At 46.1% G+C, this 13,251-nt stretch overlaps 2 protein-coding genes and 1 non-coding gene across 5 annotated transcripts in view; 2 read left to right on the top strand and 1 right to left on the bottom strand.

The window, feature by feature from the left end:
* PIDD1 (p53-induced death domain protein 1) overlaps nucleotides 1-657 on the bottom strand; it is a 17,022-nt gene extending 16,365 nt beyond the window's left edge. The window contains exon 1 of the mRNA XM_015632302.3: nucleotides 143-657. The gene's annotated coding sequence lies outside the window, so the exon portion shown is untranslated. The remainder of the gene's footprint in view (nucleotides 1-142) is intronic.
* Nucleotides 658-2,685: 2,028 nt separating this feature from the next.
* RPLP2 (ribosomal protein lateral stalk subunit P2) lies at nucleotides 2,686-7,334 on the top strand. Of its 3 annotated transcripts, none has more exons than XM_015632282.2 (5): nucleotides 2,686-2,797; nucleotides 3,175-3,298; nucleotides 4,993-5,041; nucleotides 6,633-6,731; nucleotides 7,217-7,334. In XM_015632282.2, exons 2-5 carry the CDS (start codon nucleotides 3,176-3,178, stop codon nucleotides 7,291-7,293), a joined length of 348 nt encoding a protein of 115 aa, XP_015487768.1. In that variant the 5' UTR covers nucleotides 2,686-2,797; nucleotide 3,175; the 3' UTR covers nucleotides 7,294-7,334. The 3 variants fall into 3 exon arrangements, with proteins under 3 accessions (XP_015487768.1, XP_033371071.1, XP_033371072.1); XM_033515180.1 differs by having other exon boundaries at nucleotides 6,633-6,781; XM_033515181.1 differs by lacking the exon at nucleotides 2,686-2,797 and adding an exon at nucleotides 2,903-3,038 and having other exon boundaries at nucleotides 6,633-6,781.
* Nucleotides 5,176-5,308, top strand: LOC117244615. Its single transcript, XR_004498058.1, has one exon. It is a non-coding gene; the product is annotated as a small nucleolar RNA SNORA52 (small nucleolar RNA).
* Nucleotides 7,335-13,251: the final 5,917 nt, after the last annotated feature.

The following is a 13,251-nucleotide window of genomic DNA, read 5'->3' as shown; positions in this document are numbered from 1 at the left end:
CATGGACACACACAGCCGGGCCGGGCTGTCCGCACTACCCTGTGTCCCTGGCCCCGTCACCCCACGCCCACTGTCCGGGCCCCGGCAGCAGCTGCTGCAGCCGCGGCCCGTGCCCGGCCGAGCACGGCCCCGCTTGTCTCACCCCTCCGCACCGGCCCCGGGCACTCAGAGGCCGGGGCTGGGCAGGGTAGAGCTCTGAAGGCCACTTCCTGAAAAGTTCTCGGGAGCTGCGCCGCGATCCGGGGCGGGACGGGACGGGGGAGGTGCCAGAGGCAGTGGGACGGGGGCTGGATGCTATGGGGAGCCGTGTTCCGGCGTCCTGCTGCCACAGCAAGGACACGAAAGTAGAATTTCCCGACGCGGCCACTGCCCCGGCACCGCAGCCGGTCGGGGTGCGGCTCCCCAGGGCTGCAAGGGAGCGGGAGGCACGGGCAGCTGCGGGTGTTATGCTCATTCCATACAAATCCGGGGATAGAAATGGAGCTGGGGCTATGAGCCCAAGAGGGTGCAGGACAGGAGCTGCCCTGAAAGGAGGTTGTAGCCAGGTGGGGGTCAGCCTCTGGGACAACAGAACATGCTCTCCAGCTGATGTCCAGATTCAGGCTGAAAGAATTTCTTCACAGAAAGGGTGGTCAGGCATGGCCTGCACAGGGAAATGGTGGAGTCACGGTCTCTGGAAGTGCTTAAGGAAAGACTGGATGTGGCACTTAGTGCCATGGTCTAGTTGACAGGGTGGTGTTTGCTCATAGGTTGGACTTGATGATCTCAGAATTCTTTCCCAACCTAATTGATTCTGGGAGTCTTCTGGTGTAAGCTGCACATGGTCCTACGGGAAATTTTTTCAAATAAAGGAATAGTCATTCTCTATAAAAGCATTTTTGCAGTTGCACAAAAGAGGGGGATTGAAAGGTGTTTGGTAAACACCTACAGGGAGTAGACAGTAACCACTGACTACTGCTCCAAGCTCTGGCTCAGTTATAACACTGTGAGCATGGTTGTTTTCTCACCTGAGCTACCACAGAAGTCCCATCACACTCTGGATGGCAAGGCAGGGATAGCCACAGCTCACACACAGCCCTGCTGCTGAACCAACACTCCTCGTTTGTTTGGGTCCAATGCGTTTCAAAGTGTTAACTTTTTACTTCTATTAATTTCCCTAATGCAGGAAATCAAGTGCATAAGCACAGGTGGTGACTCCCATAATCCCATGGTGAGACTTTGCCATAGGATCACCACCTCCCAGCACAGGAGAACAGCCCTGTCCCTCTTCCAGAGAGCCTTGCCTAAGTGTGCTGTCCCACAAGTGGGTTCTGTCACCCAGTGTGCAAGAAGTCAATCCACACATGGAGTTGAAGTATTTCACAGAACCACGAAGCCATTCAGATTGGAAAAGATCTCCAAGGTCATTCAGTCCAACCCATGACCAAACACCACCATATCAACTAGACTATGCCACTAAGTACCATGTCCTTTCCTTAAACTCTCACCTCTGGAGAGAGTGACTCCACCATTACCCTGGGCAGTCCATTCTAATGTCTAATCACACCTTCTGTGAAAAAATTCTTCTGAATGTACAAGCTGCACCTTCCCTGTCCTCTTGTCCCATTGCTAATTGCCTGAGAGAAGAGGCCAGCCCCTGCCTTTCTACAACCTCCTTTCAGGTGGTTGTAGAGAGGGATAAGGTCACATCTGAGCCTCCTTTTTTCCAGGCTAAACAACCCCAGCTCCTTCAGCTACTCATCACAAGACCTGTGCTCCAAACCCTTCAGCATATCCATTGTCCTTCTCTGGACACATTCCAGCACCTCAATATCTGTATTTAAGTGAGGGGCTCAGGACTGGACACAGGGCTTGAGGTGTGGCCTCACTTGTGCCAAGTACAGAGGGACGATCACTTCCCTAATCCTGATGGCCACTCCAAGATCACCAAGTTCCACCACTGACCAAACACCACTGTGATAACCAGACCAAAGCTAACTGATATGTCCAGTTCTTCCCAGAACACCTCCAGGGACAGTGATTCCACCACCTCTCTGGAGAGCTTGTTCCAATGCCTCACCACCCTTTCCATGAAGAAAAGCAGAGACACAGGTGCTGGCTTTCTGGATTAATCGCCCATTGTCCATCTCTGCGCTGATACAAAATAAACAAATATGGGGACTTTCGTGTGTGGATCTGCCTCATGTGCACCTGGTGGCAGAACCCAACTCATGGGACAAATGGAGGGGATTGTGCTGACCCTACCAGGCCAGGCCAGGGAAGGATTCCAAAGCTGGAGAACAGTATTAAGCTTTGTCAGGGGAGGTGTAGGTTGAACATCAGGAGTAATTTCTCCACAGAAAGAGTGGTCAGGCATTGGAAGAGGCTGCCTGGGCTGGTGGTGCAGTCACCGTTCCTGGAGGTGTCTAAGGAAAGACTGAATGTGGCACTCAGTGCCATGCTCTAGTCGACAGAGCGGTATTCGGTCACAGGCTGGACTCGATCTCAGAGGTGTTTTCGGATCTCATTCACTCTGTGACTGTGATTTTGGAGAATCACGACCATCCCAACACAAACGACAATGCCACACATCACGTCCAGGACGGGCAATCCACGTTCTGCGCATGCTCCACCGACAGCGCCGCACCCGCGGTCCCCCATTGGCCTGCGCGCTGCTCGCCGCTCCGGCCCAATGGCAGCGCTCGTTGTTGAGGGGTGGCGGGAAGAAGGCGTTGCCGAGGCCCCGCCCCTTCCTTTCGCCGCCGCGCTGCTCTCACGAACGCACGTCCCAGCGCCCGCCGCCGCCGCCGCCGCCCAAGTACGCGCGCGGTCCGCCCCCGCTCCGCGGCAGTGGTGGCGCCCGGCACACCCGCGCCAGTCCGCCGCCGCTCGCGGGGCTCGGGCGAGATCACTCGGGGCGGGGGGTAGAAGGGGAGAATGGTGGCCATGTGCTCTCCAGGCCTGCCCTTGGGCCTGGTCTGGCGGAGGGACGGGACGGGCTGAGGCAAACGTCAGGGCGGCAATGCCGCGTTGTCGCCTTGTTTCGGGAGAGGTGTACGGTGAGGGCGCGGGCCGCGGGCTCTTTTCCAATCCCCAAGCGGAGCCAAAGGATTGTGGCTCGGAGGGAGAAGGGATGAGCTCCCTCGGAGCATACGTAACTGGGCCCTGCTGAAACTCTACTCTCGTGTCTTGCAGGATGCGTTACGTCGCAGCTTATCTGCTCGCGGTGCTCGGGGGCAATGAGTCCCCCACGTCCAAGGACTTGAAAAAGATCCTCGATAGCGTCGGCATCGAGACGGACGATGAACGCATGAACAAGGTGGCGTTGCCTCTTAATTCCAGGTGTCCCAGCCAGCGCCAGACATTGGAGCCGTTTCCTTGGCTTCGCTGTTCCCTTTGCCTCCTTATTCATCTGCTTTTGTTCAGCCATTCGTTGATCCTTACCAGTGTGATTTTTAAATACTGTTGAGCCAATCACAAGATTTTACAACTTTTGTTAGAAGTCCGGCTTTCTTATTCAATACCTGTCCTCTCCAAAGGTATTTGTAGTTCAGTGTAATCATCCTCATTGAGATGGTGGCTGCATATAAGGTTGCATTGAAAATGTTGTGTTACGACATCCTGTATAGTCTGCACTGAAGGTTCACTTCTTATTTTCAGTCAGTATCAATTCAGAGCTAACACTTGAAGGCCTGGTACTCACTAATATGTTCTTCCTTAGTGTGCTGCAAAGGAGCATTTGTTTCCTCACCAAGAAACGTAGGCAATTTCTAACAGGGAGATTAAAGGTATTTGATGATAATATATAGGAAGATTTTTGAAATTAACACCAAAGTGATTATGCTGAAAAACAGACTTTTAAAGAGTATATTAATTAGAATGTTGCTTGTGATATAATAGGTCTTCAGCATTGTGGACCTAAAAATAATCTGACATGGGGAAAAAAATCCAAGAACCGATAAAATACTGGTTTCACATATCCCATACTGGTATGTGAAGTGTTTCCAGAGAGATAAAGGTAAAAAGAAAATACTTACCCAGTGTTTTACCATAGGCCCAACCAGACAGTTGGTTGGCTGAGCTGACAACATCCTTACAGTGGTTTGGGATTGATTTGTTTTGAACTTGTGGTGCTCCTGTTTAAGTTCCAAGTCTTTTGTCTTTGGCTCCTTTAGGTTTAATACCTTAATGAATTAATTACTTTCTCTGATCCTCCAATATTTGGAAAGCTGTTTCAGAATATGCTTTGGTCATAATTAATTTTTGCATTGTCTGTATCTTAAATCTTAAGCCTGTGTAAAGTGTAGTCCTAAAAGTGCCTTTCTCCTGATGGAGCAGTCATGCAGGCACATAGTTTCACACATCCCACGCTGTGTGTATGCAGAAGGTCCCTGTTAACAAGCTCTTGGCTAAAGTCCTTTGGCTTTGGCCACTGACTCCTGATAGCTGGGACTCACCAGTAAGTTCTGGAGCATTATTTTTAAGTGCTTGCTATAGCAGTTTTGGGGTTTGTGCTTTGCTTTTGTTATCCCTGGTTATTCAACAATGGTAGTAAAATTAAAGTTGGAACTCTGTGTTCCAGGGCAAGGATACAGTGGTTTGGCTTATAACATTTGTTAGGGCTAGGAATGGGATCTTGTGGTTTTGGGTTCAGAACCCATGCCTCAGAGCCTCCCAGGAGGCATTAAGCAAGAAATGTAAACAGTCCCTCAGTGACTTACACTGTGGTGGGGCTTCCTGATTGGTTCCACAACATCTCTGTATCCTCTTTTTTCCAAGGTTGTTGGATTAATTATGAATTCTGTAACAGATTTCATTAAAATGCTTAAAGTGTTCAAGACTTAGATAAGATTTTCATGTCAGTGTTCCGTTTCTGGCACTGAGAAGTGAGAATTTTGGGGCTAGATAAGCAGCAGGATGGAGGCGCTGCATATGATGATTCATCAGTACTCATTTAAATGTAGTTTATCCTCATGCTGTTTGGAAGCTCAACATTCTGCATTTTACTTACAGGTTATTAGTGAGCTGAATGGAAAAAACATTGAAGATGTAATTGCCCAGGGTAAGTAGAGTCTCCAGGTGACCCAGATAATTACCTCTGTTACTTTGATAGCCTAGACCTGAGAGTATAGAATTGGTATCAAGTCACTGACTCCTTGTTCAGCACCGTGCCTCACAGCTGAATTGAGTTAAATCAGGTCCATTCTAATTCCCTGCAGGTCGGTGCCAGTACCTGCTGGGTTTCGCTTGTGGACCACATTAAACTGGAGAACTCAAGCATGTGTGAGCTTACTGGTAGTCTGCTCATGATGTAGTTTTCTGGACATGTTGATAAGAGACTGAGCTGTCCTTCAGGTTCTCTAGGAGCTTCTTTTGTGTTTTACCCACTTGTGTGCACCAGTGATACAAAGCATGAAGAGCAGGCAGTTGGCATTGGGGTGCAGCTCCACCCTCTGCGGTGAGCACAAGCCTCTCCGGTGCACATCTCTTGTAGAGCTCTCAAGAGTCCAGCATTCCCTTTCCCTGAGACAGAGCTCTGAGGGCTGATTTCTGTAGAAACTTGTGCTCCTACTGAAGCTGGAACTTTCCATGTGAATTGACTGGGTCATAGGGCTGAAGTGAAGCAGATCTGAGGTAGTGCAAAGGTTTCTGATTAATTTTTATTTTTTTGCAAGTGTATAGGCACAAGGGAATTTGCAGGCATATTTTTGCTTAAAGGTTGCCAAGACTTTGCTTGGCCTTGCTGTCAGAAGCAGGCATTTGACATTTCCATCCATGTGGTTTGAAAGACCTAAGAGAGCTATTATACATGTGGTTACAACACACTTACACTGTCTCTTTCTGTAATACTTTAAATAAATTGTTCCTTAGAACATACATCCATATGAAACATGTTTGTTTACTTTGCTAGTTTAATTAGATCTTGAAGTGACGGAACTATTTAGAAACTGATTCCCAGAAACTGGAATACAGGCAAACAGTGTTTGTATGTGACCTTTGAATGCCAAGGGAACCTTGGTATGTCAAAGACAAGAGGCCAGAGAACTAGCTGGCTTTCCAAATACAAGCAGAAATCAGAAGTCTCAAAGGAGATGCAATAGGGTTCATAGGGTGCTGAGGAATTTGTTTAAAATACTGTACTCTTTGCCATAAATAAATCAATGTTTCCCTTTCTCTCCTGTAAGTGTGATCCAGTTATGCCCTCAGAATTCTCTTTACCCTTAGAGGGGGGGAAAAAAAAAAAGCGTGCAGGAAGCCAGTGCTGCCAGTATGTTATTTTTGAGGTACATTATCACTTTCTAGGCTACTGTGCTGTATTCAGAAAACAGTGGGTGTGCAAAATTGGATGTGTTTGCTGCTATTTTTGACAGCTTTTGGAAAAAAGACAGGGACTTCGTGTACAGAAGAAAACTTACTAATAATATGCTGTCAGTGTTCTTGGGACAAGCCTTTGTGAATCTTAAAACTCTCCTGAGTGTTTTTCACAGAACAGTTTATATTTATCATGGATACAGCCTCTTGTTCCTTTTAGCAGATAGTGACAGGTTCAATCCATGAGACAGGATCTGTTTTTTCTGCACTATTCCATTTCCTCTGACTTCTGTGCTTGGGATGAGCATGTAAATAAATACCTTTTCTTGTATCCCATTCAGGTAATGGAAAACTTGCCAGCATGCCAGCTGGGGGAGCGGTGGCAGTCTCTGCTGGAGGGGGCTCTGCTGCTCCTGCTGCAACTGCTGCCCCTGCAGCTGGTGAGTGTGAGCCGAGAGGAGTGGCTACAGGGCAACTCCTGCTGTTTCTGGTAAAAGCTTGACAACTGAGTCCACATTTCAGGGCTTCTCCACTTTGGCAGTTCAGTATGTGATGGAAATGTCAACTGAACAGTTACTTTTCCTTTGGACAGTCAAGTATTTGGTTTTTATCTGCATTAGGATTGTTCTTGCTTAGAAGCAAGAATCAGAGAGACTTGGTGGTGTAAAGCACATCTCTCCAACAGTAGTGTCTGTACCCATTCAGTGTATTTGGTTGCTCTGGAGTCTCTAATACAAGTAGGCAGAGGAGCTGGGAACACCAAAATTTGTATCTTGTGATACAAGATACAATAATGATATATATTTTATATATATATATAATGATAATATCATCTTATCATTACAATTATCTTACTACTTGTTACACCACTTATCTGTGGTGCAGTGTTAATACTGACCATTCACTTGGTCTTTTTTTCCTTCAGCTGAGGAGAAGAAAGAAGAGAAGAAGGAGGAATCAGAAGAATCTGATGATGATATGGGATTTGGCCTCTTTGATTAATTATTTGTTATAGAGAAGTTATTAAAAGTCTTTGTTTTAAATGTTTTTGTGTTTATTATTATCATACATGTGCTCTTGGATTCAGCTGTTCTTAAAATAGCTCTGACACAGCTTTGATTTTTATCTCTGTCTCCAATAGGTGAGTTTTCTGACTGTAGGACTCTGAGAGTACTGAGGAAATGGCAAAGTTTATGTGAACCTGGATGTTTGTTTTGACTCTACTGTTTCTTAAAACAGTGTGTAGAAATGGAATCTTCCTGAGTCTAGCCTTCTCCATATTATTTTGCTCTTGGCTACTCAGTGAAGTGTCTCATCTATTGAGCAATAAAAGGACTTTGTTTTCCAGGATCTGTTTATTCAATTCTAGAATGTGAAATTGAATGAACAGCAGGCCTGAATTAGTCCAGAAATATAATTTCAGAGTTAATTATACTAATTTGGTTTTAAAATACTTAAAAGCACCGATTTTAATTACTGTCAGATTTCCAAGATCTAGACACAGCACCAATAAAACGGATGGCTAGGATTTCCTATTACATCCATATGCTTAACCAAAACAAAACAACCTAACCATCCTGCTGTCATGGGACACAGATCAATGCAGAGGTGCCCTTCATGCTGAATGGCTGTTCTGAGCTATCAGGACATAAATCCTACCTTGATCTGAGCAAAGAAACATGAAAATGGTATTTCTGGAGAACTGAAACATCTGTCATGCCAAGAAGATCGTATCAGCTTGAGAGGAAAGTAAATTTTGCTTTATGTATGAAGTGTGTACTGATAGAAGATTGATTTGGCAGGCAACTTACCCTGGCTTCTTGTGGAAGTCTGTATTTGTCATTGTAGGTAGGCAGAGTACAAATTGCATGTGTGATGATCTTCCCATGATAAGTCTGTACAGATAAGAGTCAAAAAGATCCCTACAGTGTGTATACTGAGGAACTTTCCTAGTGTAGTTGTTTTTGGAGAAAAATAACAATTGCTGATACAGCTGTGGTCATATGAGTCATTGGACAAAGCATGGCAAATACTTCTGAGAGTAGAGATGGGTGAAATCCAAGTAGGAAAAACTACTCTCTCTCTCTGGCATACTGAGAGAAGACATGAAATACTTCACAGCCAAGCAAGAAAGGAGTTGGAAGTTAGAGCCTCAGAATGGCCATGATATAAGCAACTAACCCTTGCCCTTCTGGCCCTGCTGCAAAAAAAATGTACAGGAGGTAACAGTGCAAATACCTTTCATCTACTTTCTCTTAGGTGCCAGCCTGGTGATCTGGGAGTAATGAAACCACTCATGTTCATGGCAGTTCTTTGTCAGACATGGGAGTGGTTCAGCACTGGGATCGGAGAGGGGACTGTGTTCCTTAGTGGTTTCTCCATTTCAGGTCACTGGAAAAAAAAAAAAAATGGTTCTTGGATGTGGTTTTCTGGAGAGGTGCCTCCCTCCCTCCCCAGTAGTGCCTTGCTTTGCTGCTTTGAGAGCACTGTCGGTGTTTACACAGGAAGGGATGGCCCTGGCACACCATTCAGGGTTTTTCCACGTGCAAAGGAATTTGTTTGAATGGCACTAAGCTATTTGATGAGTTTGCTGTGCCCAGGCTCATGGAATGAAACAAACCTGTGGTGCCAGCTGCTTGCTACTGTGATGAGGGGAGGAATACAACTAAACCTAGACTTAACACTTTTTTTCACTGTGTTTTTATTTATCTTCTCCATTTGACCTTTTAACCTTGAATTATGCACCCGATCTGTGGTGAGTGTCCTCTTACAACCTTTAAATTCCTTTGTGAAAGTGCATAATTTTCATGAAAACTGTCAACCTCCTCTGAGAAGAAAGCAAGCTAATTTGGTAAAGTGTTCTGAGAAGAAACTTCTGGGGCAGCTCTCAGGGAAAGCACTGAAAATAGAGCTCTCATCACAGTGCCACAAGGAGCCAGTGTAACATAACCACCTCATAGGTTTTTCTTGAGAAGGTCAGGGCATGGTTCGGCTCTTCTCCAAGATCTCACACGTATTTTGCAGAATTTTCCAAAACCGCTGCATAGTGAACATTTCTTCTGAATACAAAATCAAACCTATTAAGCTTAATTCCCCCTTCCTTACCTGTTTATGAAACTTGCCACCTGATGGCTTTGTACGTGGGAAGTGATGTGTCTGGAAGTCTGTTGTACCCTTGTTTGGTGCTCTGCATGGAGTTCACCACTCTGGTTTTCTGATTTCAATGAGCTTCAGCTGTGAAGGAGATGGGATCCCTGCTTCTGCTTTGGAGTCACTGTTCTGAATTTTCAAGTCTCAGTGATGGCCCTTCAGACTTAACAATGATTTCCAAAGGCAAGGGAGGGTACTGGTGAAGTGGGTGCATTGTATTCCATGATTCTCTCAGAGAAGATTAGTGCCTGCTAATTCTTGGATTTGTGGCCTAGTCCGTCCCCCTTACAGAATCAATTTTAGCTAGAGAAGATTTTTCCTGAATTCCTTGTAAAAGATAGGCTTCAAGGGTATTGAAGAGAAAGGGAGGGATAGTCTGGAGATTACACTGGTAACTGATCATTACCAAATTGACAGCAGGGGAGAGTGATTTAGTCATAGGCTTGACATTGAAATGTGCAGGCTTTCCTCACTGGTATATGAATACCATGCCATCTTAAATCAGCTCTCACTGAAAATCATTCCTTACAAACACCATGGGCCAGGGAGAGGGATGAGACATCTCCACTACTTGGAAAGCAGGGATAATGTCCGGGACACTACTGTAAAGCAATAAACAATGGCTCCCTGGGGTCACTCTCAACTGGTTCCACTCTTAGTACCAAGGCAAGCTGCTACATGCAGGCAGGCCTGCTGAACTCAGTAGGTTTGACTTACATAGAGACAGAGATGGCTGTCGTACCTTTCCTAGAAGAAAAATTCAGTCCCAAGAGAGCAGGACTGCTCTTCTGCCTTGTGAGATGCTCCTATGAAGCAACTGCCAAGAGTCTGCCATGGAATGACTTGACATACACAAGCATCACAGGTAAGAAAAAGACATTTAACTCTGGCTTTCCAGCGATGTTAAGAGCATGTGGCTTAAGCTTCATGACTGGTGCACCTTTCTGGCTGACTGCAGACAACAATACTAAGGTAACATTCTGGAATAACAGGCTGCCTTTCATTGTCCCTTGAATTCCCAATGGCCAGCAAAACCACAAGGTCTTGCCTGAAAAAGCAGAGATTGCTTGAATGTTATTATCTTGTAGGTACTAACAGCTCACCATTCATTAGGCTAGACAATAAACACAGCAATGAGAGATTGTATATGAAGTTGTTTCCGTGGCATCTCAACTTGTAGGGGCATGAGTAGATTTGAAGAGTTTCAGTCGGAGTTTGACACCCAGTAAAAGCTGCCTTGTAAATCTTGCTGATCTGGCTTACTGCTGCATTGTGCGCAATAGCAGAAGTATAGCACTTTCTTACTGGGGTGAAAGAGATTATTTTGGGGGTTAATGTATTTTTGAGAAAAGCAGAGTTGTTTGTCAGCTTGCTTGTGCCAGTACCCAGGCAGCACTCCACAAGAGATTAGTGTTCACATGGTTCTCTTCATCGACCTGTTTCAACAGGGCAGCATTAACCTCCTCAAATAAGTAACCTTGAGGGCCAAGGCAGAGTGATGTAAACAACTCAGGATGAGATTGCTGTTGGGAAATCAAGTGAAACTAACTCCAGAATTGTCGCAGCATTGTTTCTGTTTTCCAGACATGCTAGGAACATTAAGGCTTGTGAAACGCTGGAAAAAGAGGGAGCAGCGTTGGCTCCAGAATGAAGATGTTCTTGTGGTTACAAGTGTTTGGGAGGTATCTGCAAACAAGGTTCAGTGGTTGGTTTTGCCACAGACTTCTGCTAAAGTCACAGTCCAGTGACGAGTTCTTCTACAGAACAATCTCTGTTCTGGAAAAGGAGAGATACAATGTTTCCTTTGGGGTTGACTACGTGGAAATACCTTTCTGTGTCATCAGAAGCATGGGGTGGAAGCTCTGTGATTGCCCTGGTGTTAAGAGCCTGTAAGAGAGTCAAGGCTCAGGTGTGCCAGGGCTGGCCTCTCCAGGTGGAGGAGATGAGGGCTGACAAGGGTTACGTAACCACATCAAATGCAAGGGAAGAAGGAAATTACAAAAGGAACTAGAGTTATGAGAGGAAGGGAGAGTAGGATGGATATAAAGAGAGGATTAAGGTAAGCAGGGTTAATTGTTTATGTGCCCCAGGATCAGTTAATATGTATAAAGGGTAGTTCCTGGCAGCTAGGTGAGGTGGTGGGCTTGGGGGCAGGACCTGAAAGAAAGATAAAGCTGTGCTCCTGCCTGTCTGATGAAAGCAAAGTGCAAACACTTAATGAAAAAGTGCTCTGTCTGTAAAGGCTGGAGTATGATGTCTAATTTGAACTCAAATATTGGACTTATGCAACAGTTACCTGCTGAATTTAGTTGCTTCAGTCACCTGACTTTGAGACAGTAGACCGAGGCATTAATTAGCTGTTCTTGCAACCTGGATGGCCACTGTAGACAGGGTATTATCTTCCCTTGTATCATTTGAAAGGATGTTCGGAATAGAAGGAAGAGGGGCTACTTGGATGATGTCCACTTGCATAAATGGTGAAAGAGCTGTTAAGGACAGGTATAACACTATCCCAAGTGAGAAACTTCTGACCAGTTATAAGAAAACTAATTCAAATTGCTTTATGCCAAGATTATTAAGTTTTTTTAACTTTGGTAGAAAGTGCTTTTTGCCTTATGTTACTTCCATTAAAAATTTATGCTTTTTGTTCTGAATCCCCCACACCTCCCTTCTGCTGATCTTGCTTCCCAACTTTGAGTACAGCAGCTCTTTCTTGCTATGCTTATTTTTTTGATGTCTCTGTAAACTTTCATACTTACGTAATGATTGGGATGACTGTAGTCTGCATTGTTTATGGCAAGGCAATCTTTACAGCCTCTGTAATCTATTTTGATGGTCTACTAGTACTGGCCTCTCACCCAGTGCTGCCCTGTGACAACCTTGTGCAGAAATAGTGCTGAAAATCACAGTTGCCCTGACTAAATGTAAGCATTTTGGTGAGCCTAGAGGCATGTGGAGGAAAAAAATGTTGAGAAAAGATTAGCAAAGGTAAGCAAATACGTGTGTTTTGGTGATTAGTATACAACAGTCTACAATTTCCTCTTGTAGGGAAGAGAAGGGGCAGACACTGATCTTTCTGGTGACCACTGATAGGACTCGAGGGAATGGCCTGAAGCTGTCAGGGCAGATTTAAATTTGATACTAGGAAAAGATTCTTCCCGCAGAGAGTGGTTGAGGACTGAAACAGGTTCCCCAGGGAAGTGGTCACAGCACAAGTCTTAACAAGAGTTCAAGAAGTGTTTGGACAGTACTCTTGGGCACATGGTGTGCTCTTGGGGACATCCTGTGCAGGTCCAGGAGCTGGACTCAATGATTCTTGTGGGTCCCTTCCAACAATCCTGTGAGTTAAGAGGCAGAGAAAGCTGTTGAGGTGGAACAGGGAGATTGCCTTTTTCCCAGTTCCCCTATTGCTTTGACAAGACTTGCCTCCTTCTGACTCCTCAGCTTTTTGTGAAAAGGGAAAGGTTTTCCCGTTCTCTCACGTTTCTAGCCCGATTCCTGAAAAACAAAGGAAACCCCAAGGACTCGGAGCAGATGCCAAGAATCAGGATGATGCGTGAGGGAAGGACAGCCTGATGCCCCGGGACAGGGCGAGGTTTGGGGTGCTGCGAGCAGCCGCAACCCTCTCATCCGAGCAGCTGGCTCGGCCCTCGCCGCTTCAGGGCGAGCGTCCGCAGCGGCCCCGGGCCGGGCGAGAGGTTCACCGGAGGAAGGGTTGGCAGGAGGGGGGCCGGGCGATCCCGCCCGCGCCGGGGCTGCCGAGGGGCGGTGGCCATGCCGGGGCGGGCCCGAGGGCCGGGCCGCCGCATA

Source organism: Parus major, chromosome 5 (assembly GCF_001522545.3).
Source record: "Parus major isolate Abel chromosome 5, Parus_major1.1, whole genome shotgun sequence".
In the NCBI taxonomy this organism is placed as follows: domain Eukaryota; kingdom Metazoa; phylum Chordata; class Aves; order Passeriformes; family Paridae; genus Parus; species Parus major.
This window is presented reverse-complemented; position numbering and strand designations above follow the sequence as displayed.